At 47.8% G+C, this 27,474-nt stretch overlaps 1 protein-coding gene across 2 annotated transcripts in view; it reads left to right on the plus strand.

Moving 5' to 3' along the window:
- Positions 1-14,546: 14,546 nt before the first annotated feature.
- The window catches only part of TRPC4AP (transient receptor potential cation channel subfamily C member 4 associated protein), a 766,986-nt gene continuing 754,058 nt past the window's right edge, over positions 14,547-27,474 (plus strand). For both annotated transcript variants that reach the window (XM_078652243.1, XM_078652242.1), the window contains exon 1: positions 14,547-14,732. In XM_078652243.1, the coding sequence (XP_078508369.1) occupies positions 14,634-14,732 (99 nt within the window). In that variant the 5' untranslated portion in view covers positions 14,547-14,633. The remainder of the gene's footprint in view (positions 14,733-27,474) is intronic.

Raw genomic sequence — 27,474 nt, forward strand, 5'->3', positions numbered from 1 at the left:
GACTGAGTAAATTCTTCGCAGTGGAGCGTGCCCATCGTGTTCCGGGAGGCCAGAGTAAGCCAGGCGCCCCGCCGAGGCCTATTGTTGCGAAACTCTTCTACTATAGGGATCGGGACGCTATCCTGCAGGCATCACGTGTGAAGGGCCCGGTGGCCTTTGAGAATGCCACGGTGAACTTTTATCCGGACTTTTCTCAACAGGTCCAGAAACAGCGTATGGGCTTCCGTGGAGTCAAGAAGCATCTCCGGGACATGGGATTGCGCTACGCTATGCTTTTTCCGACCAGGCTGCGGGTTGAGTACAATGACCAAACCTTTTTCTTTGATCGGCCTGATTCTGTGAATGACTGGCTGGACTCTCTGCCGGACCGACCTCCTGCGACTGAGTCCGCCGCCCACCCGGGTGGTGCTGAGGGTGGTGTAGAGAGCTGAACAGTTTGTCTATGCCCGGGTCCTCGTATAGAGTAACTTCTTCTGGGATTCTATGCCTAAGTGCCTCTACTGTTTGTGTGTTCTCCTCGTTATTTGTCTTGCTCGGGGTGGCGGGTGGGCCAGAGCCTTTCCTCCTCCGGGGTCTTTTTGTAGAATGGGGGTTTTTGGGCGACAGGCACACTGCATGTTGGGGTGGCTTTTTAGCTTCTTGCAGGGGTGCAGGGTGGGGGGTGTATTCTTGATTTTTGGGGGGTGGGTGGATGGGAAGTTTGATGTTTGTGTGTTGTGTTCTCAAGGCGATTCTATCTTGCTAATGATGTTTTTGATGTCATGCTCATTGGAGGGGGGTTTCGGCGTTGCTGTGTGGGATGGGGGGTAGCGGGTTGAGGTTTATTTCGTGGAATGTTAATGGTCTGGGGGATCGTATTAAACGGGGTGTGGTGTTGCGATGTCTACGACGTTTGTCTCCAGATATTGTTTTTCTACAGGAGACTCATTTGGTGGGCAATACATGTCGTGCAATGAATAGGTGGGGCTATCGCCTCGCCGCACATTCGGGGTTTACCACGGGTTCCAGTGGGGTGGGCATCCTTGTTCGGGCTTCCCTCCCCCTAGCTATTGATGATGTGATCCTTGATGATCGAGGGCGTTATGCTGTCCTCGTGGGTCGCTATGAGGGTCGGACCCTTTCTTTGTTTGCCGTTTATGTGCCCCCCGGTCTACAGACCTCTACCTTTTCCGATTTGGGCCGTGTATTGTTGAACCTCCCTGATAGTACTCTCTTCATTGCAGGTGACTTTAATTCTGTGTTCTCCGGTCTACACGATCGTCACCCCCCTAGGGACACTCCTCTGGCCCAACAGTGGCTGGGTGGGTTTCTGGATACGTTTGGCTTGGTGGATTGCTGGAGGCTTATGCATCCTACTCAGCTTCAATACACTTTCCACTCTGGGGCCCATGGGAGTCTGTCTAGACTGGATTATTTCCTGATGCCCGCGGCGCAGTCGCCGGCGGTTCGTGAGATTAGACACCTCCCCCGGGGCATCTCCGATCACTCTCCGCTCTGGCTTTGTTTTGAGATGGGGGTGGAGGCGGCGGGCCGGGTGGCTCCTATCAATCCATGGTACCTCACCTCCCCTGAGACCCGCAACCTCTTGACTAAGTCTTTGGACAATTATTTTTTAGACAACGAGGGGTCCGTCTCCTCTGCGGTATCCCTGTGGGAGGCCTTTAAGACAGTGATTCGCGGGCAGGCCCTTTCCCTTATTGCTGAATCCAAAAAGGCGAGGAATCGGGAGGTGGTGGACCTTGAGAGGGAGATTGCTGAGATAGAGGCTGACCTAGAATCGGATGTTACTTCTGATAAGCTCCACGCCCTGGGTCTGAAACAATTTGCTTATAAGTCTTTGGTCACAGATGCGGCTAAACTGATGTTCCGGGAGCAACAGGGTCGTTTGTATGATGTGGGGGACAAAGCGGGTAAATTACTGGCATGGTTGGATAAGAAGGAGAGGGCGAATCGTGTGGTGCCTGTGATTCAGACTTCGAATGGTGTGAGAGTGACGGACCCGGTTGGAATAGTTGAATGTTTTGCGGATTATTTTCGTGTGATTTATACCCCTGTGTCTGAACGGGATGTTGATGACTCTCGCCTTTTGTTGCGTGATATAGCTCTGCCCAGTGTTTCCGATTTAGACCGAGTTTCTTTGGAGTCCCCTTTTACTACGGACGAGATAGCGACTGCCATTCGCTCACTCCGTTCGGGCAAAGCTTTGGGCCCGAATGGGTTGCCAATTGAATTGTACAAGCTACGTCCTGACAGGGTCGCGCCCTATCTTTGTACCATGTTTTTGGAATCCCGGGAGTGGGGTATTCTTCCATTTGATCAGCGTCTGGCTACGATAGTGGTTATTCCCAAAGACGGTAAACCTCGGGACCTTTGTTCGTCTTATAGGCCCATTTCCCTGTTGAATGTTGAACCCAAGGTCCTGGCTAAGCTCCTGGCTACCCGCCTCTTGACGGTCATTAGTGGCTTGGTTCATCCGGATCAATCCGGATTTATCCCGCATCGCAACACGGCTCTTAACCTACGTCGTCTCCACGGCGCTGTTGCGAGGGCGGGGCTTCTGACGGAGCCGGACATTTTGGCTTCGTTAGATGCCTCGATGGCCTTTGACACGGTAGAGTGGCCCTATCTTTGGGCAGCTCTTGAGAAATTTGGTTTTGGACCTGAGTTTATTGGTTGGGTGAAGTTGTTATACGCCGAACCCTTGGCACAGGTAGTGGTAAACGGTCGGGTTTCTGTCCCCTTCTGTCTTGGTAGGGGGACCCGTCAGGGATGCCCCTTGTCTCCGTTGCTTTTCGCGCTTGCCCTGGAACCGTTGGCTGCGTGGCTTCGATGGGAACCTTCACTCAAAGGGATCCGTTGGTCACCGGATTTTGAAGACCGCGTCTCGCTTTACGCGGATGACATTCTTCTGTATCTTACTTCCCCGCGTAAATCTTTAAATGTCTTATTTGACGTTCTTACTTCGTTTGGTGCTAACTCGGGTCTAGTTATTAATTGGGCTAAGTCCTGTGTGTATGTTCTTTCGGGTGTTTTGCCCCCATTACCGGACAGATTTCCTATCCAGGTTGTCCAGTCTGGCTTCAAGTATTTGGGGATCTTTATTACGCTGGACTCCTCACTCCGGTTTGAGCGTAATCTCCTCCCCCCGCTTCTTAGATTGCGACTGGATGTGGCCCGTTGGCGTAAACTACCCTTGTCTCCTCTGGGCAGGGCTGCCCTTTTTAAAATGATGTCTTTGCCGCGATTCCTATACGCGCTTCAAACTTCTTATGACGACGTTCCCGCCACCTATTTCCGAGAGATCGAGAGTCTTCAAAGGCAACTAATCTGGGACGGGCGTCCACGTATTGCCCTTGCGAAACTTACCATCCCTTGGTATGACGGGGGCATGGCGCTCCCCGACATCAAGAGATATTATTGGGCTGCCCAGCTGTCTGCCATCAACCACGCGATGTATTCCCCGGGTCGTGATCCGGCCTTTGAGATGGATAGATTCCAGCTGCCGGGAAGGGACTTTAATAGAGCGCTTTATTCCAGATCGACCGGGCGCCATCTTACGGGCCCGTCCAGGATCGCAGTCAATGTGTGGCGCGCCGCGAATGTGAGTTTGGGATGGGAGAATCGACTGACAATGGCGACTCCGCTTTATGCTTCTGAACGTTTGGGGTGTCTCTGGTCTACTAAGGGCTTCGACCGCTGGGATATGATTGGGATATGCAAAGTGGGTGATGTCTGTGTGAAGGGTAGAGTGAAGTCTTTCCAGGCCCTTAAGGCAGAATATGACTTGAGTGATAGAGAGTTTTTTCGGTATCTGCAAGTCCGGCATGCCCTGGCCTCGGTTCTGACTCCTGATGTGACCCTGCCCGAGTCCTCCCCCCTTGAGGATCGCATACTGGATGGACACCTGCCCGATAGCACTATCTCCCTTATTTACAAAAAACTGATTAATAATCGTGCTGACTTATTGGTCCGACTTAGGGAGTTGTGGGTCGGTGACGGATTGGACTTGGATGACGAGGATTGGCAGTCGGCACTCTCTTCTCCGAAAGAGGTCGCCATCCCCGCCCGTCTTCGTTTGGTTCAACTTAAGATCCTCCACCGGGTGTATGTAACTGGTCCGCGTCTGGTTGTAATGGGTTTTTCCCCAGATGGCTTATGCAAGCGTGGTTGTGGGATGAGTGCTACATTTCTGCATATTCTTTGGGAGTGCCCGGTGGTAGCAGCCTACTGGATAGATGTGCTTGCGGTGATGACTGTTGTGACTGGTGTTACCCTGCGGCCTGAGGCCCGACGATGCCTGTTGAACGTGTGGGAACCCACCGACTATTCTGTGGCTCAGACCAGATGGGCGACCTTTGGGTACATGGTCGCGAAGCGGGACATTGCGCAACTCTGGGGCGCATCCAGACCTCCCGACGTCTCGATGTGGGAGGATAACATGGACTGGTCCATGTTCCGAGAGAAGACCGTCTATGTGGCTAGGGGCAGACCCAGGGCGTGGACGAAGATTTGGGGTCAGTGGAATGCATATCGTGGAGAAATTGGTACCCCTCCCTTGGTCGACACTTCTGATGTTACCCTATCTCCCTAGGCTGACGTTCCCGAAATTTTTCATGCTGTTTTAGGATTTTCCTGTCCTCCCCGCTGTCCCCCCCCCCCTCGGCCTTGCCGAGTCCCATTGATTTGTTTTTGTCTTCCTGATTAGTGGCTTTCCCCTCCACCTTCTGGGCTGACTTGATTACTGTGCATTCGCCTTGTTTAGAGTTTGTTGTTTTTAATGTTTAATATAGAAAATTGTTATGTCCTGTCCTATGCTTTGAGCAATAATTGATATATGATTTGTGCCTGGCCACGGCAGTGATCGTTTGCTTCATATGTTGTGCGTTGCTGTTAGCGGCCAGCCCGTGTGGTTGTAGGCCCATCTCTGTACTTCTTCTCTGATTGCTCAATAAAAGTTTTTAACCAAAAAAAAATAAAAATAAATCATCTCGTCTACTCTGGGAAGGGGATATGCGTCGAAGTCGGAGATCTTGATGACTTCGCGGAAATCTATACAGAATCGGACTGTGCCATTAGGTTTCGGCACTAAGACAATAGGGGAGTTCCAGTCGCTCTTGGAGGGTTTGATTATTCCCATGTCCAACATCTGTCTAACTTCTTCTTTTATAGTGGTTCTACGTGCCTCAGGTATACGGTAGGGGCGGAGTCGCACCTTCCTACCGGGTATGGTGTTAATGGTGTGTTCTGTTATGGTGCTCCTTCCTGGGGTTAAAGAAAAAATCCCCTGTAGAGGACAAAGTTTGTTTAGTAGCAACTTTTGGGCAGTTCTGGATCAATACATTGTTCAACCAAGGGATATCGTTCGGATCCTTGTCCTAACAGGACTGGGTGAGGGCCTATCCATTTTTTCAATATATTCACATGGTAGATTTGTGAATGTGCCCTAGTCCGGTCTGTTTCCACTCGGTAGGTCACTGGTGTTACTTTTTCTAGTATAGTATAGGGACCTTGCCACTGCCCCAACATTCTGTTGTCTGATGATGGCATCATAAGAAGTACTAAATCACCTACTGAAAATTATCTTTCTTCCGTTCCTTTGTGATAATGTTTTTTTCTGGGCGGTCTGTGCGACCTCCAGATTCTGTCGGACTATCGTCCGGAACTGCCCCAGGTGAGTTTTTAGGTTTTCTACATATTGTAAGAGGGGTTTGCTTTGGTTGGATTCTGCTTCCCAGGACTCCTTCGCCATGTCAAGGAAGGTACGAGGCTGATGGCCATATAAGAGTTCGAATGGTGAGTACCTTGTGCTTTTCTGTACCTTACTCCGGATGGCGAACAGAGACAGGGGCAGCATATCCTCCCACCTTCTGGTTTCTAAGGACAGTAGTTTCTTTAAGGTGGCTTTCAGTGTGGCATTATAGCGTTCAACTAATCCGTCTGTTTGCGGATGGTACGCTGAGGAGCGGATTTGTTTAATGCCTAGTTGACTACACACTTGTCTCATCAATTTTGAGATGAAGGGGTTCTCTTGATCCGTGAGGATCTCTTTGGGAAAGCCGACACAAGTGAAGACTGTTATCATGGCCTGGGCTACATTTGTGGTGTCAGGGCGTCTTAGGGGTATGGCCTCGGGAAAACGGGTGGCGTAGTCCACCAGTATGAGGACATAGCGGCAGCCGCTTCTGGAGGCTAACAGGGGTCCTATTATGTCCATCCCTATCCTTTGGAAAGGGACGTCAATAATGGGCAGAGGTAGTATAGGGACATGGGCGGGTTTATGACTGCTATTCTTTTGGCATATTGAACAACTCCGACAATAGTTACGGACCTGTTTATCGATACCAGGCCAATAGAACTTCTCGAGAATAGCTTGTTCGGTTTTTTCATTGCTAAAATGTCCCCCCAATAGGTGACTGTGGGCAAGGTAAAGCACTTTCTCCTGGAAGGGTCCAGGAATAAGTAACTGAGCGGGTTGGGTAGCACTGCCTTTTCTACAGAATAGTAAATTTTTCTCCTCTATTCTGATTGGGTATGCTGCATGTGTTTGTCTTTTTTCTCTTCTTCGCTGGACACAAGTCTTTCTGGTTTTGGACGGAGGCCACTCAGGATTCTCTTCTTGGGCAAACGGAGCCTCTAGCCACCAATCTGAGTGACTGGTAGTAGCCTCCTTAACCAGGTCGGTCAGTCAAGATTAATCATTCCCCAGGATGATTTGCTCAGGAATTCGGGGAATGAGTCCAACTTTCAGTGAGGACCTCGGATCGCTGGGATGTTCTATCTGAACGTGTGTTGTAGGATATAGTTTTGTATCCCCATGTACGCAATGAATGGCCACAGTTCCATCAATCGTTCTGGGTTTTTGATTGAGATCTTGGGGACTTAGGACGCTTTGGAGGCATCCCGTGTCTGCTAGAGCAGTGAAAGGCTGTCTGTTCACGAGTATCTTACAACGATAAGGAGGGAGGGGTCTCTCATGTTGGGAACAATAGAAATTTTGGGCCATTCCGACCTCCATAGGCTCCTCTTTCTGAGGACAAAACCGCGCGATATGTCCATAACCTCCACAGTTGTAACATTGGGGACCAGACACGGGAGGTCTGAAGACAGGGGTTCCTAGTACTATGGTGATAGGATCCGGTTTCTTTAGAAGGGGAATCCGTGCGGCCGGTGTGATGCGCTGGGCCCACTTTTCCAGGGTGTTTCTTCCTGCCCTTTCTGAATCTCATGTGCTCGGCTAAAAGCACTGGCGATTTCAACAGCAGTCTCTAGGGTTAGATGAGCATGTTGACGCACCCACCTCTGTATAGGGGGGTGTAGAGAGGACAGATATTGCTCTAAGTAAATCTTGGACATGATTTCCTCTTTGGTTGAGGCTGAGGGTTTTAACCATCTGTCGGTTAGATATTTCACGTGGAAATATAGAGCTCTTGGTGTCTCCTGGGGTCCTTCCTTCACTTGGCGCAATCGCATGCGATAGGTCTCGTCCTCTACCCTTAACCGTTCAAGGATACATTGTTTTATGTCCGCGTAAGGGGTGAGACCTTGTATATTGGCAGATTGATAGGCGGCCTGGAGATCGCCCGAGAGTAGGGGTCCTAAATACTGCCCCCACTCATCAGCGGGCCACGAAGCTGCCTGAGCCATCCTTTCGAAATTGATGAAGAAGTAATCCGCTAACATATTTCTGTAATACTAGGGACGGTAGTGTTGTTGTCCCTCTCTGTTGGCTGAAGGTTTCAGCAAGTTTTCCTAGAGCCGTTTCCTGCACTTGACTCTGCCCAGCCAATGTATGTTGTAACTTATCCCGATCTTCTTCCACCACAGTAAGGAAACGTTCCATTGCTCTTCCTAGACTTTCTTGGGTATCGGCCATCTTTTTGATTGCAGCCTCCATGTCTCCGGCGAATCCCACTTCTGACACCACTTGTGGGCATGTGGGGAGAGCGGGCCAGATACACAGACGAGGAGGTTGTATGTAGTGAGCAATCTTTTAGGTATTTTATTGATAAACTGCCATCAGTCTTTGTTAAATGCCAAATAAAGAAAAACAACAGGGGGCTTCCTTGGTTCTTCCTCTGGTGGTTGGTCTTCCAATAGGTCTTCGCGTCTCGGAGGTACCGGGGTGGACCTGATGGTGGGCTTGCGGAGGCTCGCACAAGAGTGAAGAAACAAACAGGAGCCGTCAGAAACCTGGTCAATTTTGGGGGTGAACCTTCACCACACCCGATATATCGTGAGGTGCAACGTGATATTTGGTAGATACGGGCATGAGGGGAAAGTAAAGGTATTCTTTCTGAGGTCTACGGGGAAGTGGATAGTGGGGTGTTGGAAAAGGGTGATGGGGAAACAGCAAACAACGGTGCAGTGCTCAGGACTTCCGTGCTGTACACCCCTTTTTGAACATCCCTAGCCTGTGGAGGGGTGACCAGATAGGGATCGGGGACCAGCAGGCCTTCGGGGCATGTACAGCTAGGCACAATCAGTGACGCAGACACAAGGCTTACTTAGTTGGACAGGAAGTCCCGTGCGACCTCCGTCCCTTTATTTATAGCCTTCTGGCCACGCCTGAAGGTGATACAAAGTGTGGGAGTGCTTCCGGGGCTCCGTGGAGACCCTCAGAGCACTAGAGCGCTACATCCCTTCCCAACTTGGTGTTTTGAAAAAGTCAGTTCAAAAAATCAGCATGTGAAATCTGCCAGTCTCTGACTCGGCCTTGGATTAGGCCTGAGGCTGTAGCGCCACTTTCCTCTCACCGGAGTGTGTCCTTGATCGTTCATCGGTGGCGATGGTGGTGTGGCCACTGAGGTGTTCATAGGCGATGTAAGGACAGTGTCGTCCGATCTACCTTCTGTACCTACTCCAGCCATGGGTTCAATTGGGGGTTCCGTGTGTTTTTGGGCAGGTGGTATGCGCTTGAACCACGAAACATTTCTGGTTACTTCTTCTCCATCTTGATGCACTGTTATCGCAGTGCCATTAGTCTCTTTAATCACCCAGATTTCGGATTCATATGGCGTTCGAAACTTTCCTCCCGTTCTTCGAGTTCGGATGAGCACCGAGTCTCCTGGGGTCAATTTTCTCACTCGAGCTTGCCTCTTCCGACTTGCTCTGTCATTGGTCTTCAGGTGTATGGGGCAGGTGTCCAGTTTTCTGCCATGGGAAGTAGATCTCTTCTTGTTCCAGTTAACATTAAGGACCAGTGGGACCTTTGTGTGGTGCTGTGTGGTGTGCTCCTATATTCTCTGAGGAGCGCTTCCTCTGGATCTTTTCCATCCACTGTAGCTGTTCGCAGAACTTTGTTGATGGTCCTCATAAATCTTTCCACCTCCCCATTGGCTTGAGGCCACTGTGGTGTGATCCGACATTGCTTCACACCGAGGGTCTGCAGGAACTCTCTGAAGTCACTCCCCTGGAACGGGGGCCCTTTGTCAGTCTTGAGCACGAGTGGGATGCCAAACATGGCAAAGGACTTATTGAGGATCGGTTGGATATTTGGGAAACTGGTTGATCGTGCTAGGTCTACAATTGGATACTTGGTGTAGCTATCGATTAACACCACATCCGGGAAGCTGCCAAAGTCTAAACTGACCCACGACCAAGGAGATGGAGCTGGGTCTTCTGTGATCACTGGAGCTGGGGTGTCAGGCGGGCTAGGTATTTGACATGCTCCACAGTTCCGCACTACGGCGTCAACACAGTCTTCAAGGTTGGGAAACCATACCTTTTCACGCATTCGGGCTTTCATTCTCCGAGTCCCTTGGTGTCCCTCATGCGCTAACGTTGTCGCTTGCTCTTGCAGGGCAACAGGGATGACCACCCGGGATCCTCTCAGTATGAGTCCATTATCTGCACTGCTGAGTTCATTGTGAATCTTCCAGAATTGGTTTAGTCGTAGGCGGTCTGCCTCATTCCATCCAGTGACATTCCGCAGGAAATTCTCCCAGGATCCTGTGAGTATTGCTTCTTTGACTCGCTGAATGACTGCATCATTGTCATATTGAGTCACGATGACGTCGGCCGTGAGTGCTCGGGGCAAGTCCATCGAGATATCATATTTACAAATTCTTCCATCTGTGCCTCCTGTTCGGTTCTGGGAAGCTCGTCAGTTGATGGATGCCGCGACAGAAAGTCCGCAGGGTTCTTTGCCCCGGGCCGATATACAAGGTCCATTTGGTATTGTTGTATTTGGATGGCCCATCGTTCGATTCGAGGCGGGGGTGAGGAGCGGTGCCCCTGAATAGTGGTATCAGTGGTTGGTGGTCTGTCACCATCCGAAAAGGGTGCCCGGAGATGTATAGGTGAAAATGATTACAGGCACACTTTACAGCTAAGGTTTCCCTCTCTATTTGGGAATACCTGGATTCGGTTGCAGTTAGGGCTTTGCTTGCAAATGATAAGGGGGCCCACACCCCAGGTTCCGTCTCCTGCGTGAGTAGAGCTCCGAGGCCAACTGGGCTTGCGTCTACCAGTATCTCGGTAGGTTTTGCTGTATCAAAATATGCCATAGTGGTTCTGTCTAATAACGCTGCTTTCACCTGGTTAAATGCTTCTTCCTCAGCGTTGGTCCATTTCCATGGGCTCTCCTTCTTTGTCAAATTCCTCAGAGGTTCCGCAATCGTTACTAGATTGGGGATGAATCTGGCACAGTATTGAGCCATGCCAAGGAAACTTCTCACCTCCGATGCCGTTGTGGGTGCTGGCGCATGTCGTATGGCTTGGGATTTTCGTGGGTCTATTTTGACTCCCTCCGAATCAAACATGTACCCAAAGAATTCTATGGATTTCTTGAAGAATTGGCACTTTTCTTTGTGCAACATCACTCCATACTCAGCTAGTCTCTGTAGTGTAGCTCTCAGCCGCTGGTGATGTTCTTCGCTCGTCTTGGCATGAATTAAAATGTCATCGCTGACATTTAACACTCCTTGTAGCCCTGATAGGATCTCTTTGATGGTATTCTGAAATATTTTTGCAGCGGAAGATATGCCAAAGTTTAGCCTCTTATATCTTCTCAGGCCCAGATGCGTCGAGAACGTCGTTATGTATCGGCTTTCTTCTGCCAGTCTTAGCTGGTGGTACCCCGCGTTGAGGTCCAGTTTCGAAAACCATTGGGCTCCGTTGAGGTCTGTCAAGATGTCATCTACTGTGGGTGTGAGATGTCTTTCTCTCTTGATGGCCTTGTTGGGCATCCTCATGTCTTTGCAGATTCTTATCTTCCCTGGTTGTTGAGGCTTTTCGGCTATCACCATGGGGGACACCCATGGGGTTGGACCCGTCCCCTTCTCTATGACCCCTTGTTCCTCTAACTGCTCTAACTGGGCCAGTTCCTGTTCGACAGCCGCTCGGAGGTGAAATGGAATTCTCCGGTGTCTCAAAGCAATAGGCTGTATAGCTTTATCGATGTGGAGCTTTACTGGCGGTCTCTTGATTGTCCCAAGACCTTTGAACAGCGATGGGAACATTCGCGGGATGTCTTCTGTTTGAAAAGCTTTTACGGCATTGGCAAAAGCAATGAGTCGGAGGTCTTCCGCTGTGTTGCTCCCGACGAGCAGGTCAGCTTCTTTGTCGATTACATGAAATGTTGTCACTTCCTGGTCTTCCGCCTTGACTTGCACTAGCATTTTCTCTCGTAGTGGGAGTGGCTCTTGGCTGCCATATGTCAGTATTCGAGCTTTGGAAGGCACTAGTCGTGGCCGTGGTTTCAGGGATTTGTAGTGCTGAATGCCCATTACATTTACAGTGGCTCCCGTGTCGATGACCCCGGTCACTGGTGATCCATCGATTTGTATCTGGCACTTGAGTTGTGGTCTTCGCTTTCTCTTCAGCTCATTGATAAATGATACGTAGTAGCATTCGTCATCTTCCTCAGTGGATGAGTCGTCGACCGGTGGTTGATGTTGTTGTGTTCTATGAGATCGCGATGGCGGGGTGTCGTCTAGGGATAGTTGTCTGATGGCATTGGTGGTTGTTTTCTTTCCTGAGGAGTTTCGTCCGCGAAAACCACCTCTGCATACGCTTGCAAAATGATTCGGCACTCCACATTTCGAACAGGTCTTGCCTTGTGCTGGGCAGCCATCTTGGTTGTGTTTGTCACGTCCACAGTATCCGCACGGTGCTCGCCGTTGTGTCCTGGTTGGCCATCTTCCTCGTCCTCCTCGACTGGCACTGCGGGCGGTATCTACTCTCTCTGTCTTCACAACGGTACCAGCGTCTGACTGTGGATTAAGAGCGGCTTCCATTGCCGTGGCTCGGGCATCTGATAGCTCGTGAGACCGGTCAAGGATCAGTATTTCTTCGAGTGTGATGCGAGGTTGGCGTAGTATCAGGGTTCTCAGGTGTTTGTTGCGACACCCTTGAATCAATTGCGCAGTTACCTCTTTTGTCTGGTCATCCTCTGGGCAGGTGCTTATGAGGTCTCTCAGGCGTGCATGAAAAGCATCCATCGTCTCTCCTTCCTTTTGTCTTGACTGTCTAAACTTAAAACGTTCATAGTGTGGGTTTAATTGAGGATCAAAGTGTGCATTTAGTGCTTGGACAGCAGCATCATAGTCAGTGTCTGCTCCCGTGTTTGGCAGATGTTTGAACAGTTTGTATAGCTCTGTCCCTCCAAAGTGCAAGAGTAATGACCGTTTTACCTCATTGTCTTTTTCCCTGGTGGCAGTAAAATAATTGTTTAGTTGTCCCAACCAGATCGTCCATCTTGGTGCTGCTGTGCCTGGATCAATTAACTCACTAAATGGCGGTAGAGCTTGGATTTGTGAGTGAGCTGAAAGAGCTTGTGCTTGTTGCCTCTTCAGGGAATCTTTGTTAAGCTGAGCCTCGGGTTGCTGGCTCCCTCGACGGCTGTTCTAGCGCGTGGGCGCCGTTCCTGGGCCCTCTCCTTTGAAACGGTCTTCTCCCGTTTGCTGCCTCTTCTGCGGGTGGGGCCGGGCGTCTACTGCGCTTGCGCGCGCACGTGGGCCTGCCGGTCGGGCTGCCGTCTGCTCAGCGCTTGACCTGCTGCCGTCTTCGCGGTCAGGCGCTTCCTTCTACCGGCGCCCCACGCAGCTCCTGGCATATGCTGCTTACCGGTAAGTGCTGGTTCGTCGGCGGGCAGGTCTCGGCGCTGTCGACTGTCACGCTTGCGTCAGATCAGCCAGGGCAGGCACTGTTTCGCTGTCAGAATGAAATGTTGTCATCCCACCCTCGTCGCCAGTGTGGAGGGGTGACCAGATAGGGATCGGGGACCAGCAGGCCTTCGGGGCATATACAGCTTGGCACAATCAGTGACGCAGACACAAGGCTTACTTAGTTGGACAGGAAGTCCCGTGCGACCTCCGTCCCTTTATTTATAGCCTTCTGGCCACGCCTGGCCAGAAGGTGATACAAAGTGTGGGAGTGCTTCCGGGGCTCCGTGGAGACCCTCGCAGCACTAGAGCGCTACACTAGCCCACCCCGATGAAGCGTTCCCCTCCCTCGCTTTCCCGCTACCCGTATTTCCACGCTGAGGGACTCACCGGCTCTGCCGCAACTCTCCAGAGTTGCGGCCGCTCTTCAGGGTCCTCCGGAGGGTTCCACCAGTCCTCACTCCACTCCTTGACTTCTCCACGGTCGACTGGTTCCTCCGCTGGGCTTGCTTCCTGCTCCGGCTCCTCCACGGGACGGTCCGGTTCCCCTGCTGGGCTTGCTTCCTGCTCCTCCACGGGAGGGTCCGGTTCCCCTGCTGGGCTTGCTTCCAGCTTCGGCTCGGCAGAGGGTGTTCATGTACGCTTTCGCTGTTGTGGTGCCTGTAGGAGTCAGGTTACACCTTAAGAAGGAGCTCAGGCAGGTTAGGGTATTTAATCTAACTTTTATTTAACTTGTGTACCAGGGAGCGCCTGGAGCCGCGTCTGCTCACTTCCCTCGCTCCGCACGCTATCTGCAACATGGCGTCACACCACAACGACTAGAGCGCAACGCTTCAGTGCCCTTTGAGGTTATCCTGTCACTGTGCAGAGAGGGCCATTGTCATTCTGTATGTGATAATTAGGCCGACATACAGAATGATAATGGGCCGATAGCAGTCTGTGCCAGGTCAGAGAGGCGCTGCTGCAGGCCATTGAATTCACAGCAGGAGCTCGAGCTGACCCCTGCAGTGAGAGTTGCAGAACTCTCAGACTGATTTCATGGGGCAGCTCGCGCCTATGTCTGAAATTACGGACAAAAGGCGTCCATTAAAGCATGTCTCATGGACAACGGACAAAATACGGGCAGTACGTGAAATTTTTGGACGGTTGGTTACCCTAGCGAACAGCCCTGTATAAAGCGCTTCAACAGGGGTAGTAAGCGCTATCTAAATGTAGTTTACAATTGTCACACATATTCGTACTAAAATTTTATCAAAATGTGCGGGAGCAATTCTGGTAACCTCACTCCTCAATGATCACGCCACCAATACTGAGAAATATTTGCTGGCGGGGTCTCATGGATCGCACGGAGTTTGAGTTCTCGTCCTCTACTACATTTCCCATGATGCCACGCCCCAACCTCTGACGTCGGTACGTGCTGGTACGTGTCTCCGGTTTGTGTACGGCCTCGGTGTGCGCTGCCTGCTGATCGCTGAGTGCTGTCTGCCTGCCCCTGGCTGCTTTGCTTCGCGCAGGTCTTCCAGGGGCATAATGGCCACCGCGTCCGACCGATGTCGCCGCACTCACAACGTCGTTGCACAGATTAGGCGCGGGCAGGTTACGGGTCGTGGGCTGACCCGAGGAGCGCAGGTAAGAAGCTGGGCCAAGTGGGATAAGTGGGCCAAGTGAGACCAGGGATGTCAGCTGGGCTAGGCCGAACTGAACCTGCACTGCGGAACCAGGAAGAAGAGTCCCACTGACCCCGTAATGACTGAGGGTAGAAGATCGAGACGCAAGGAAGGGCAGCCCTAGAAAAAACATTGATTGAACAAATGTTTAGAGTCAACATTGTCGCTGTTCTGTCACTTTTGTGCTTGTTGTAATTCTGTTATTCGTTATCAACAATGTAATATTACTAGGCTTTAACGATTGGCCCGTTCTTTAGGCATTTTTAGTGTGCTTAATATTAATAGTGTTTCTAATAGTTCAGTTTTCATAACTGTTCATGCTAGTTATTATCAGCACAATTATCTCTGTAATTATGAATACTTTGATTGCTTTATTAAATGCATAAAAAAGTGGTGTTTTTTAATTAATAATTGGCGGCTGCTATTGGTAACATTTGTTAGAGCTTCATTTGTGCATGTTCCAGTACGTTGTAGAGGACAAATAAATAGGAAAGGTCTTTTTGAGATTCTTAAACATTAGCACTCGTTCGTCACCTGTAAAGTTAGCCATTTTTTGTGCTCATTGGCAGCACATTACATTAATAATGTAATTATCAGTGATGTTTAATGTCACTTGAATTGGTCATTATCACTGTTCTTGTGCCATCAGTTTCCATAGTTTTTTACATTCTACTCTCAATCAATAAATCAGGGGTTTATATAGCACGCTACTCACCCGTGAGGGTCTCCTGAACGTATGCAGTGTTGGGGAGCGTCTGATGTTCTCTGGGAGCTCGTTCCAGGTCTTTGCTGCGATGTATGAGAAGGCTTTTCCTCCGGTCTTGTTTCTGCGTATGTGGGGGACTCCTGCCAGGGAGAGGTCGGCGGAGGAGATGTTTCTCTTGGGCGCGTGAAAGGAGACTCTCTTGTTGAGGTATTTGGGTCCTATGTTGTTGAGGGCTTTGTAGGTGTGAGTGAGGAGGTTGAAAGTGACTCTTTTCTCGACGGGGAGCCAGTGAAGGCCGCATAGGTGTTGTTTTTTTTTTTTTTTTTTTGAAAACACATTTTATTGGGTAAACATCACATAGGTCAACATATGACACATTATATATTCAGTCATCCTATATGCCTTCATTAAAGTCCACAACTAACACCACTAACTACCCTCCCCCCCACTGCTAATGGTGTGGGCACAATCCAAGCATATATCACAGCAGTCAGAAGAAACCTAATGGATCAAAACCTATCTATAGCTGCATCCCATGGAACTCAATTCAGTACTCTCCCCCTCTACTCGTCTTCCTCTACTTGAGAGTTCCTTAACGCCTGCACTAACGCCTCCCATGCCCTTGCCATCTCCAAACTCTTTTAATTTGCTGTACGGGTGGCCTGCCTAAGTCTGACAGTACTCTCACTGCGGGCCCATTTATATAATTCAGTTGTCCATCTCTTACTAGATGGACCCTCCCTCGACTTCCAGGTTATTTCCCTCTGGGCTAGAATCGGGCCTAAATCAATGAATTTGCTAGTAATTTTTGTTTTAATCATGTGGGGAAACCAGAGCAACAGACTAGTCGCCATGTCATATTCTACCTCCCTGTCAGTGACTTCATTAAGGAGCGCCCCCACCTCAGACCAGTTCTGCCCCAGCTTCGGACAATCCCACCTCATGTGGTCCAGTTCCACATCAGGTGTCAAGCATCTGGGGCACGCTGCATCCTGTACATGGAAGTACTTCCGGATCTTCCCTGGAGTAAGGTATGCTCTATGTACTATAAAAAAATGTACCTGCTGGAACCTAGCATTCCTACTCCCTTTCCATGTCCTCCTCAGAAGACGGCCCCGTGTCGTGTCCGGTATAGTCCGCCCCACACTCGCCTCCCATTTCAGTTTCAGTGCTGTCAGTGGATTTAAGCCCTCGTTTAACATTCGTGAGTGCAGGCAAGTGACCGCTTTGAATGTTCCCGCCGCCATTACTACATACTGGCAAGCCATGGTGGTCGGTGGTTCCACCTGCCCAGTCTTCCAGTGTTTCCGGATCGCGGTCGTTATAGCCGCATGTAAGAGGAAACTCCCATCAGGGAGGCCAAAATGGTCTTGTAACACCCGGAATGGCAATAACTCGCCATCAGTATAAAGGTCGCCTATCATCTGAATCCCCACCTCCTCCCAGTCCATAAGTGGGGACCAGTCTCCTCCGTGCGGCAACGCAGTTAACATACCCAGAGGAATTTCTGGTGCGTATGGGTGTGCCACCCCTGCCCTCCTTTGGCTTTTGTTCCAGCATAAGCGCAGGGTCTTCTCTTCTAATGTCAAGTCCCGTACGTCCAGCTTCTGCTGCATGATTACATACAGGAGGATATGCCTTTGTATCCCTGCTCCGCGGGCCAGGTCAATAGGTGCTGGGTCATGTGCTCGTGTCGTGGAGTTCTGAGTACGAGTCTGGCTGCGGCGTTCTGGATGGTTTGGAGTCTGTGTAGGAGACTCTTGTTGATTCCGGTGTAGTCTGCTGGTTATGAGTGCGTGGGTGACGATCCTTCTGCAGTTGGAGGGGATCCATTTGAAGGTCTTACAGAGGATCTGAAGGCAGTTGAAGCTGGTGAAGGCGATGCCGTTGACCTTGCAGTTGATGCAGAGGGAGGAGTCGAGGATGATCCAGAGGTTCTGGGCGTGGTGAGTGGGGGTGGGGTCCCGAGGTTGGGCGGCCACCAGGTTTTGTCCCAGGCGGTGGAGCAGGGTCCGAGGATGAGGACCTCGGTCTTCTCAGAGTTGAGCTTCTGACAGCTGTCCCTCATCTAGGCTGCTACATTCGTCATTCCTTCCTGGGAGCAGAGTCTGGTGTCATCTGGATTGTTCGTGAGGGAAAGGATGAGCCGAGTGTAGTCGGCATAGGATAGGATGCTGAGTCCATGTTGTCTGACGATGGCGGCGAAGGGGGCCATGTAGATGTTGAAGAGTGCAGGGCTGAGAGATGATCTCTGTGGGACTCCACAGTTGATGTCGGTGCGCTCCGAGAGGAAGTGAGGGAGTCTGATCCTCTGCATTCGGCCGGTGAGGAATGATTGGATACAGTCGAGGGTGGTTCCTTGTATCCCTGCGTCGTGAAGTCTGGCTGTTCGAGCGCGGTGTGAAACGGTGTTGAAAGCCGCAGAAAGGTCTAGTAGGATGAGAGCCGCCGTGTGTCCCTGGTCCAGTAACATGCGGATGTCATCAGTGGCGGCAAGGAGGGCGGTCTCGGTGAAGTGGTTTCTGCGGAATCCAGATTGGGAGGCGTCCAGGATGGAGTTGTCTTCGACGAAGGTGTTCAGCTGGGTGTTTACGAGTCTTTCGGTGACTTTGGCCGCGAAAAGGAGGAGAGAGATGGGCCGATAGTTTTTCAGGTTTGTGGGGTCTGCTGTAGATTTCTTGAGGAGGGGTTTTACCTCAGCCCTTTTCCAATTGTCTGGGCCGATGCCGGATGTGAGGGAGGTGTTGATGGTGTGACCCAGTTCGGGTGCGATGGCGGCGGCTCTGTGGCATATGTGCGGTGGGCAGTGATCCGTAGGTGCTCCTGCATGGGTTTTCTTCATGGTAGTGGTGATTTGTTCGATGGAGGCGGGCTCCCATGACGTGATGGTAGGCTTGTCGGCGGCGATGGGTCGGGGGGTGGTGTCAGTAGTGGGTTCGCTGAAGTTTCCGTAGAGGTGTTTTATCTTACGATGGAAATAGGAGCTGAGCCTGTCACAGAGTTCCTGGGAAGGAGAGATGTCCATGGCTTCACAGGCGGGTCTTGAGAACTGCTGAATGATGTTAAATAGGTCTCTTGCGTCTGTGGCGTTTGTCTGGATTTTGTCTCTGTTTTTGTTACATTGTAGGTACTGTGGCACAGGGAAATTGTGTTGGGGGCTGAATTATATTTCTTCCCTTGTTTTACCTGTAAAAATATATAACCAGTAGCTAACATCTTTATCAAGTTGTCTGGGACTGGCTAGGAGGGGGTGCGTATGAACCTTGATTTTTAGTAATTGGTTAGTGTTAGTAGTGTCATTCCAGTTACTCCGAATGTTTGTATCAAAGGGTATCACATGTGTTTTTATTTTCTTTGTAAATCTATAACCTAATCATTATTGAATTATTTTTTACCTCTGGGGTTAAAGATGCTAATAAAATAGCTGCTAGGGACAATATTGCCAGAGGCACAACATGCTTAACCCATTAGTATATTTGTCATCTGGTGCTTGGACCAGTGCTTGGAATGGAACAATAGAAGTGCAGGTACAATGTTGCAGAGTACCTGCTTGTTTCTGAGAAGTGCGGGTACTCTCTCTATCGAAATAAAAAAGTGCCCGTCAGATGCATGCTGGACTAACACTACATTCTAGTGACTTCCTCCTGAAGCAGTGCAAAATTTGACTAGGAGTTTTTGCAAAACTTTGATTATTTCTAAGTGATTCCTAGGCTGTAGACCCATACTGATTATCAACACCCTTCCCAATCCCCACCCCTCATTCGAAAAAAACTATAATATAACTTACGAGGGCATGGATTTTATGTTAGCAGGGCAGAAAAAGCAGAGGAAAAGCAAGGCTGACAAAGAGCTAATTTGGCTGCAGAATTTAGTATATGCTGGAGTCTAGATAAAAGTCCAGGTGGGGAACACAAAAAGTGAGAAATGCAATAGTCCAGTCGACTTAAGGTAATCGCATGGACCAGCATTTGACACACAAATTAAGAAGTAGCAGCAAGATTTTGCATAAAACACACAGCAAGAAAAGCAGGTGGCATAAATATGATTAACCTGTTAAGAAAGGGATACGTTCTCATCCAAATAAAATCTTAGATTATGTACTACCTCAACTGGAAGGGGTGTAGTTGTTAGAGAAGGTGGTGCAAAATTCACAGAAAAGGCACTCCAAGGTCTGCTTGAGTGAACCAAAGAGCCTCTGCTTTATCTGTTTTAAATTTCAGAGCATTCTCCTCTAAACAGGTGGTAACAGTATACAAAGAGCGATGGAAGGAAACAGGCAGAATTGTCGGTTGAGATTACTAGTTGAGTATCATCTGTGTAGTCCATACAGTTTATGCCCGTGATTTAAGCATGTTTATGTGGTGCGGGGGCGCACAACAATCGATTGAAAGAGTTATAGATTATAGATGCAGGTTTTGGTCCTGTCACTTGGTGGCAGGGATACCCACAGGTTGTTAATGGGGAAACATCCAGGGACTGAGAGTAAGAGAGTCATTTTAAAGGTAACTTGATCCTATCTAAATACAAATATTAGCCGTGTGGGCCATTCAATGTTGCACTTGTATAAATGTGTAGTCAATGTATCAATTCTCTATGCTCTACTTTTCTTGACCCCACTGCTTAGAACTTTACACAAACTGATGAACTGCAAAGGAGCATATTATTTCTATATATATAACTTTATTCCAAGTACAATCGGACACCGCAATCAATCACATCCAATGATGTTCATCGGGCAGGCTTGTTCGTCTATTTCCAATCCACTTTATTGAAGTTTATTACCTATGCACATCAGCCCAGCCGACGCGTTTCTTCCAACTGGACTTCATCACAGCAGTTAAATTTAAAAACTTAAAACGATATGATATATATATATATATATATATATATATATATCTATCCATTACATTATTTACACTATACCAAATAAACAGTGCCTCACAACTCACAATTGTTATGAACACAAGACTCCCTACCTAAATACATTCTAGTTTGGAAAAAAAAACTGGGTTGTCTTCATTTTAAATGTCTTATTTTAGCAATATAATTGCATATAGCAATCTCTATATGACCGGTTTCACTTTGCTTGTCAACACTCACAACTAACCAATATTAACACGGATCAATCTTGCTCAAATACTGAGAATTAAAGGCAACTCATTTGAATTTATCCTTCAAAAAAGCATTGTATCTTCATGTAGGAGAAATACAAGGTGAACGGTGTCCCATGAAAGTTCCAATTCCAATGTGTAGAGTTGTGTAGTACCCTCTGGTATGATCTACAATACGGAGTAATCAAAATCACCACTATACAAATATCAGATGTATTCTACCAGTGGCATATAAAATACATACTTGTGATGTTAAAAGATGTCCTGTGCCTATCACCAAACACTCTTAGTTTTTGAAACTTAATGTAGGACCAGTGTGTGGACCGATCTCAAGTGGTTCCTCCAAACCATAAAATTATGTCATCCAAAACACCAATGGCTTATATATGCACCTCAGGTTGTCAACCCCCATCATTTAATTAAAAGCCAAAGTCATAATTGACAATCAATTCTGTGCTCCAGGGTCCACCGCCTTCATAAATCTGCCTGCCGAAATTTTAAGTAGGCTTCTTTTTTTATTTTAAACCACTTCTACAGAGACAATTAATCAAAAACATGGTTTGTTTATAATGGAACTCCTCTACGCTAATTTAATCCGACTTTCCCTTAATGCAAGTCTATAATTACTAATCCCCAAAATGACAAGAGCTCTGCCATATACCTGCCTCATCCAACTCTAAGTTGTAAATCACGAGTAAACAATCTGTGTTCATTTGCCCTTTACAATTCTTACAATTTAAACTATTCATCAACCAATCCCATTTCGGTTGACAAACCACCTTCTTCCTGCTAGTTAACAAACTCATGCTGTACACCGTACCAAATCCACGTATGTATAATTAAACAAATGAAAATCTTTCAAGGCGAGACTCTCTTTGGCCCATTCCTTACTCCGACCAATCAACGACTTCCAATACTCTATGGCTTGTCACGTGTCCTGCGGCTCTGACTTGTATTTCGAATCGTGTTAAAATCTTATAAGTCCTACGATTCATCATTCCAACCGTAATATATACATTTAGTTCTATACGGTAATACATAGCCAGATTATTAGACCCCTAAATATAACAATATCATACTGAATTAGCGGTCATCTAACCATTTATTCCTAATGTGCTCGTACCGAGGTTTCCTCTTTGGTCCGCAGCTCGTGTTAACCTAATACACGCCCATAGTCTATTACGGCAAATCCTACCCTAACCGTGCAGTTCTCTCTCCGGTCCTCACAATCTGTTGAGGAGGGGGTGGAGAAAACAGAAATTACAAGGATGTGCACCCGAAGTCAGAACAGGAACAAAATCTAAATGCAGGTTCGCTCCAAGCTGGAACTAAAAATCATGACATTTTGCAAGTGAGTAATTTGTCTGACAGAATTTTGAATAAGACGGAGCTCAATGTATTACAACATGGCCGCCTTTTTTCTCCTAATAAAAGCTGTGATTTTACAGATTTAGAGATTGATGTTTATATATTCTCTAGATGATTAAAATTGAAGAGTTTTTTTCCCATGAATGATAAACATTGTTTTTGACCATAGACAAATAAAAAGATCTGCATTGACAATTTCTGATGTCCATGATGTACCTTTATCGTTACGAATAATCAGTGTGGGTATTTGTTCCTAAGTGGGGAAGGTATAGAAAAGGTTTATGAAAAAGGGTGAGGAAGTGGTCGGTTGGATTAAATTATTCTAGGGGGTCTTCCTTGTTTGGAAGTGTTGCCCTCACACATTCATGTGGGTGCCATGCTTAATCATCAGGCGTTTTGCTTTTCGTGGGGCTGGTGCCGTGAGAGGGCCCTTTATCGTAGCTCTTTTCTCAAATGAGCCGTGACGGTGCATGCAGGTGTGTGGGGTATAATATGTAAAGTTGAGAGTGTGATCTAAAATTACCTAAAGGAAATCAAATTTTATTCAGAGATTCTTCAGTAAGGTTAAGATACGGTAGTGTGTGCAAGGTTAGGATGTGCCACTTCTTAGTGAGTGTGTTGTAGTGAACGATTTAGGTTTCACTATTTAGGTCGACATGTTTCACGCTGTGGTGGTCCAGTACTGGATCCCTAGCGTTTCGTCAGGACCAAAAATTTGTTCCCTGACCCTGAAATAGGGTGGGTATCTAGAGTCTTATTTTACTTAGTCCCTGGTTATGATATAATAGATGCTAGGTATGTTTATCATGCTCACCCCAATAAGAATACATAAATCAACGAAGAAAGAAGAACGATATAGGGAAAGGTCTTGAAATATCCAGACAATCAATGTTTACTTTTGGACACATCTGATGTACACCTGGTCTCTGCATATTATCATACCATGCAGTGCCATGCTGTGTTGTCCGAGCTCTACGTTAGCTCTTCTGTTGGTGAGTGCCACCAGTGCCTAAATCATTTGTGACAACACCATGTAAAAACAAGCGTTATTAAAAAGAGACAACATGAACACACAACATACACTGTCATTATTACAGATAAAAAAGGGTTGTCACTATTGACTCTCATTAGGTAGTGGTATTTCTTACCCCTACTCATAGGCCATAGTGTGCCTTGGGTCAAGGCAAGGGACCGCAAGATTATTGCAGTTCCTGTAATATAAACAAAAACAAAATAATCAAGATTGGGGTGATCAATTAAAGCATGGGCTCGCCAGGTTGCTTTAGAATTAATTATGAAACTGCTAGCACAAAAAATTGCAAAACTAAACAATAAAAAAAATGCACACCACAGCTACCTTAATGGGGCTATTGCTTGCAATAAAAAGGGTCTTACATTAGGAGGCAGTGGCGCAACCACTAGAGGTAAGGAGCATGAGGGCAGATGGTTTATTGTATGCCATTTGCGTAAATGTAGCTGAGTGAGTTCATGCATCTGCCATAGAGATGTGTTTTTTCCGCAGGTCTTGTAGTAAACCAACCCTTTTCATCCTTCTTGGGTCGATAGTTGATCCAGGAGTAGCGATGAGTTGGGAAATAATAGCAAATTGTATTTATAACATTGCATAATAATGATAATTGTAAAGCATGGGAGGTAACACATGGTATTTTTGATGTTCGCCCACTCAGGTGTTTTTATTTTGATGCACATAGTTTTACATTTCAACCTGCATTCTAGTAGCTAAAAGTTTAAATTGACCTTAGAAATTGAAAAAAGCCCATCTCCTTGATCATGACAGATATTGAAGTCGCTCCTCGTCTGCATGTAACAGTATTTATATAGCGCTTGCTACCCCTGCAAAGGCGTTGAAGTGCTTCTTAGTGCATAGCACGCTACTGCGGAAACGAGCAATGTACCGTGGAGGGATACCGACCAAACTGCCATGAATTGTGGATTTTGTTCTACCAAGAACAGCTTCATTGGCAGTTTTAAAGTTCACTTAATGATCACATACGTTGCTGGTGAGTTTGTTTGCTGCAGTAAATATGCACTTTACACCACAGGGGCACGGCAGTCCTCCTCACCCCAACGGAATGGCTACTGGAGCACCGAATAGCAAGGTGTGGACAAATAACAAGCATTGTCTTTGACAGACTGGCAATTTGTGCTGCTATTTGGCTCCCTTTCTTAAAAATTCCTAATAGAGAATGAGAGGTAACGATTCCGAGCCCACAGCTCTCTTGAAATACTGCTGCTGATTTTGTTTGACATTATATTTCAGTGACCTTGTAGCCAAAATACCAATTTTGGTGTAACAGGAACGACCGCTCAATGCATATATTGTAGTATTGTGTGGTCAGATTCCTGCATGTGTTTAGGACTGCTAAAGTGATGCCTGCTTCCTGATAACGTGTGCATTGATAGTTCCCAGTCGACCACGCCTACATTACTGTTATAAAAACATGTTTCTGTGTGTGTCGCTATTCTTTAACAAGCACTGCAAATGCAATAGGTCCCGCATTTGTTGGAGTTGGAGTTATTGGCATTTATGTTTTTTACCTAGCCATGTCGCAGGGTGCAGTACCTTATATGGCCAAAAGTGGTCCCATGGACTTCTTGTGGCCGCATATGGTACTGCACCCTGACACATGGCTGGGTAGAAAACATTGGCATTTATAATGCCAATAACTCCAACTCCAACAAATGCGAGACCTATTGCATTTGTAATGCTTGTTTTATGTTGTTGTGCCAAAGATCTGCCCTGATACTCCAGGAGACAGCACTGGGGCTTGCTGTGGGTCCACAGAACCACATAAAATGTTTTTTTTTTTTTAAATAAAGGGGGGGGGGGGTTGGGACCCCCCACCCCAAATGGCTCAGGGCATTAGGGTACCCCTACATTGCCCCCTTTTTATCTTATTTTCTTTTCTTTTGTAGGATTTTCTGGCCGAGTACCAGAGTCATAAGAGGGCAACTGCTACTTTTTCTTCAGTTTGTGGCCAATAAATCACAACACACTTTTGAGCACACAATGAAGAATTGTTAAACTGAGTCTGTTATTAACAAAGCAAAAAAACTATTTCCTTTGGAAATGTTGTCCTAACTATACCTACCCAATAGCGACCGCCACTGAATTATATATATATATATATATGTCTCTATCACAAAGTAAAGTTATAATTTCATGGTTCTGAGATAAAACTGAAAAGCGTCTGAAATTCCCCAGTTATGGTGAGCGTGCCACACTAACCATAATTCACACACCATAAACCATGATCAAGGCCTCACCGTGGTGTAACAGATAACTATTGCTGGATTTGGAACTGGTGCAAAGTTCCTCTGAGAGGAGTGATTTAAAGCCCATTCTTAGAGCATTTTACCAAACTACCCAAAAACATGGGCTTGCGTCATCCACACTGTCCAGACAGGGAATTCTTCTCTTCCTCTTTTTCTGACGAATGGTTATGTTATGGTTATGAGAAAAGAACATCCCTTCGAACTGAATTTGATTTCAAATAGTCTTCTGCGCATCAAATGCGTGCCTGAGAAGTTGCACTTAACACGGGACGGCTCTATAAATACCTTGAAGCGGACAAGCAGAGGGCATGCGCAGAAGGGCTTCATATGTCTGGTATTACTTAAAATAGCAAAACGTGATACAGAGCCAGTGCTAGGCATGTGCCCTGGATGCCGTACCAGTGCCACACACCCTACAGGCCACGGTGGCACACCAGTCCTCATGTGCCCCCTGCTGACCCAACAGAAAGGAAGGTTTCTCTTTGCAACTGTGCCCACGGGAGGACAACCCCCTCCCCTGGGCCTCGCAGCGATGGTGTGGGGAAGACCCCTCCTCTTGTCCAAGTTGTAAGGAGACACATTTCGCAGTTTGTCCTGCAATTAGGCCTCCCGCTTGGTGGCCCATCAAAGGCATGCAGACGAGTTTAGCTCCCCCTCCGCAGATTTCACCCTCAGCCTACAGGTAGTTCTCACACCTTCAGCTCCATATAAGCCGTAAAATAGGTGTTTGTATGTGGCTGAGAGGAGGTGCAGCCCAGGGCAGTCGGCAGATAGCAGCTTCTGGAGCCCTGAATGTGTCAGCAAATTAGAGGGGCCTCGCACATTCCCATCTGTCAGGGGCCCCAAAAATCCTAAAACCGTCCCTGAACATTAAAGGCGCAGTGAACTCCACGCAGTACGCTAGAGTCTAATGCAGCTTGTGTGCACACAGGACTGCCAGTGAGTTTCCCTCACCCGAAATACCTGTTTGTATGTGGTTTGCGGTTAAGTGCGTGTATAACAACGGTGTATAGGGGCGTGCGCGTGTCTGTGTGCACGCGCACTTCACACTCACAGATCAGTTAAGGCATTCTGGCAAACGCAGCGAGCCAGGAAGAAATTTGCAGCACAGAGATTGGCTTAACTTTAAGGCACCATTAACTTTTTACCGCTTTCAGATTAGCAAAGTCAGGGAAGAATAAGGCCCAGGGAACGCTGCCTTGGAGGGTGAGCATGAACCAATTTTCTGGAAAGATTTCTGCAGCCACGTGGCATAGCTGGATGACACTGGCAGCCGCTCGGGCCTAGAGTGACATTACTTGATGTATGTAATGTTAGTTTAAAACGTTGCCTCTCCTGCGCCACACAGCACTGGCCATTAGATGTCCCCAGAGCACTATCTTATTCCGTCCGTACCGTCCCAAGTCAAAGTCCGAGAACCACGGCCTGTACGAGGGGGGAGAGACACTGCTTGGGAGACAAGCGCAGACACGCTAATTAAAAACAGATGGCCTCTGCGCGCTGCTGCTGGCTCCCGAGAGCAAAACACTCTGGGAGTAAACATTTCACAAGAAGCTGGGACCTCCACACGCCTTTGGCCAATTGCGTACTAAAGCCAGACGCAAAGGCCAATCGCGTGTGAGCACCACACGCACGTGTTTCTACACAAGCTGAAGTGATTCCAAGAGGTCAATTTCCTTTGCAGCGCATGCGCGCTCCCATAGGCTCGACCTAAAAAACAAGGTATATAGTGTTTGTTGCACACTTTTGCTGTTTCATAGTATGGTAAAATAAGAGTTACAGAAAAATCCACTTTAATGCTACTGCAGTAACCAGAAGACATCACATATATATGTGCTTTTAAAAAAACCTCAAAAGAAAGAAATTAATCACTGGGAAACACTGCCACTAACGTTTTAAAATGATGACCCAGCCCCGCTTTCTATATGTCCTGGAGAATACACCATACCCAGTAATGCCTACATGCTTTAAAGCCATTGCGGCCCAGATCACTAGCCTCTTATGGGGTAATAAGCCACCACGCATAGCTCAGGCCAAGCTGGTGAGAGGATGGTACAACGGAGGAATATCACTCCCTGATATACAGCTCTAATACTGGGCGGCACAGCTCAAGGTAATTAATCACTGGCTCCACATCTCGCACCTCGACCCGGCATATAGGGCTGATAGAGCACAACTTGGTGTGAGAGGTATGCTAGCACCTTTATATGATAAAAAATTGG

The sequence above is a fragment of the Lissotriton helveticus genome, chromosome 7 (genome assembly GCF_964261635.1).
Source record: "Lissotriton helveticus chromosome 7, aLisHel1.1, whole genome shotgun sequence".
NCBI lineage: Eukaryota > Metazoa > Chordata > Amphibia > Caudata > Salamandridae > Lissotriton > Lissotriton helveticus.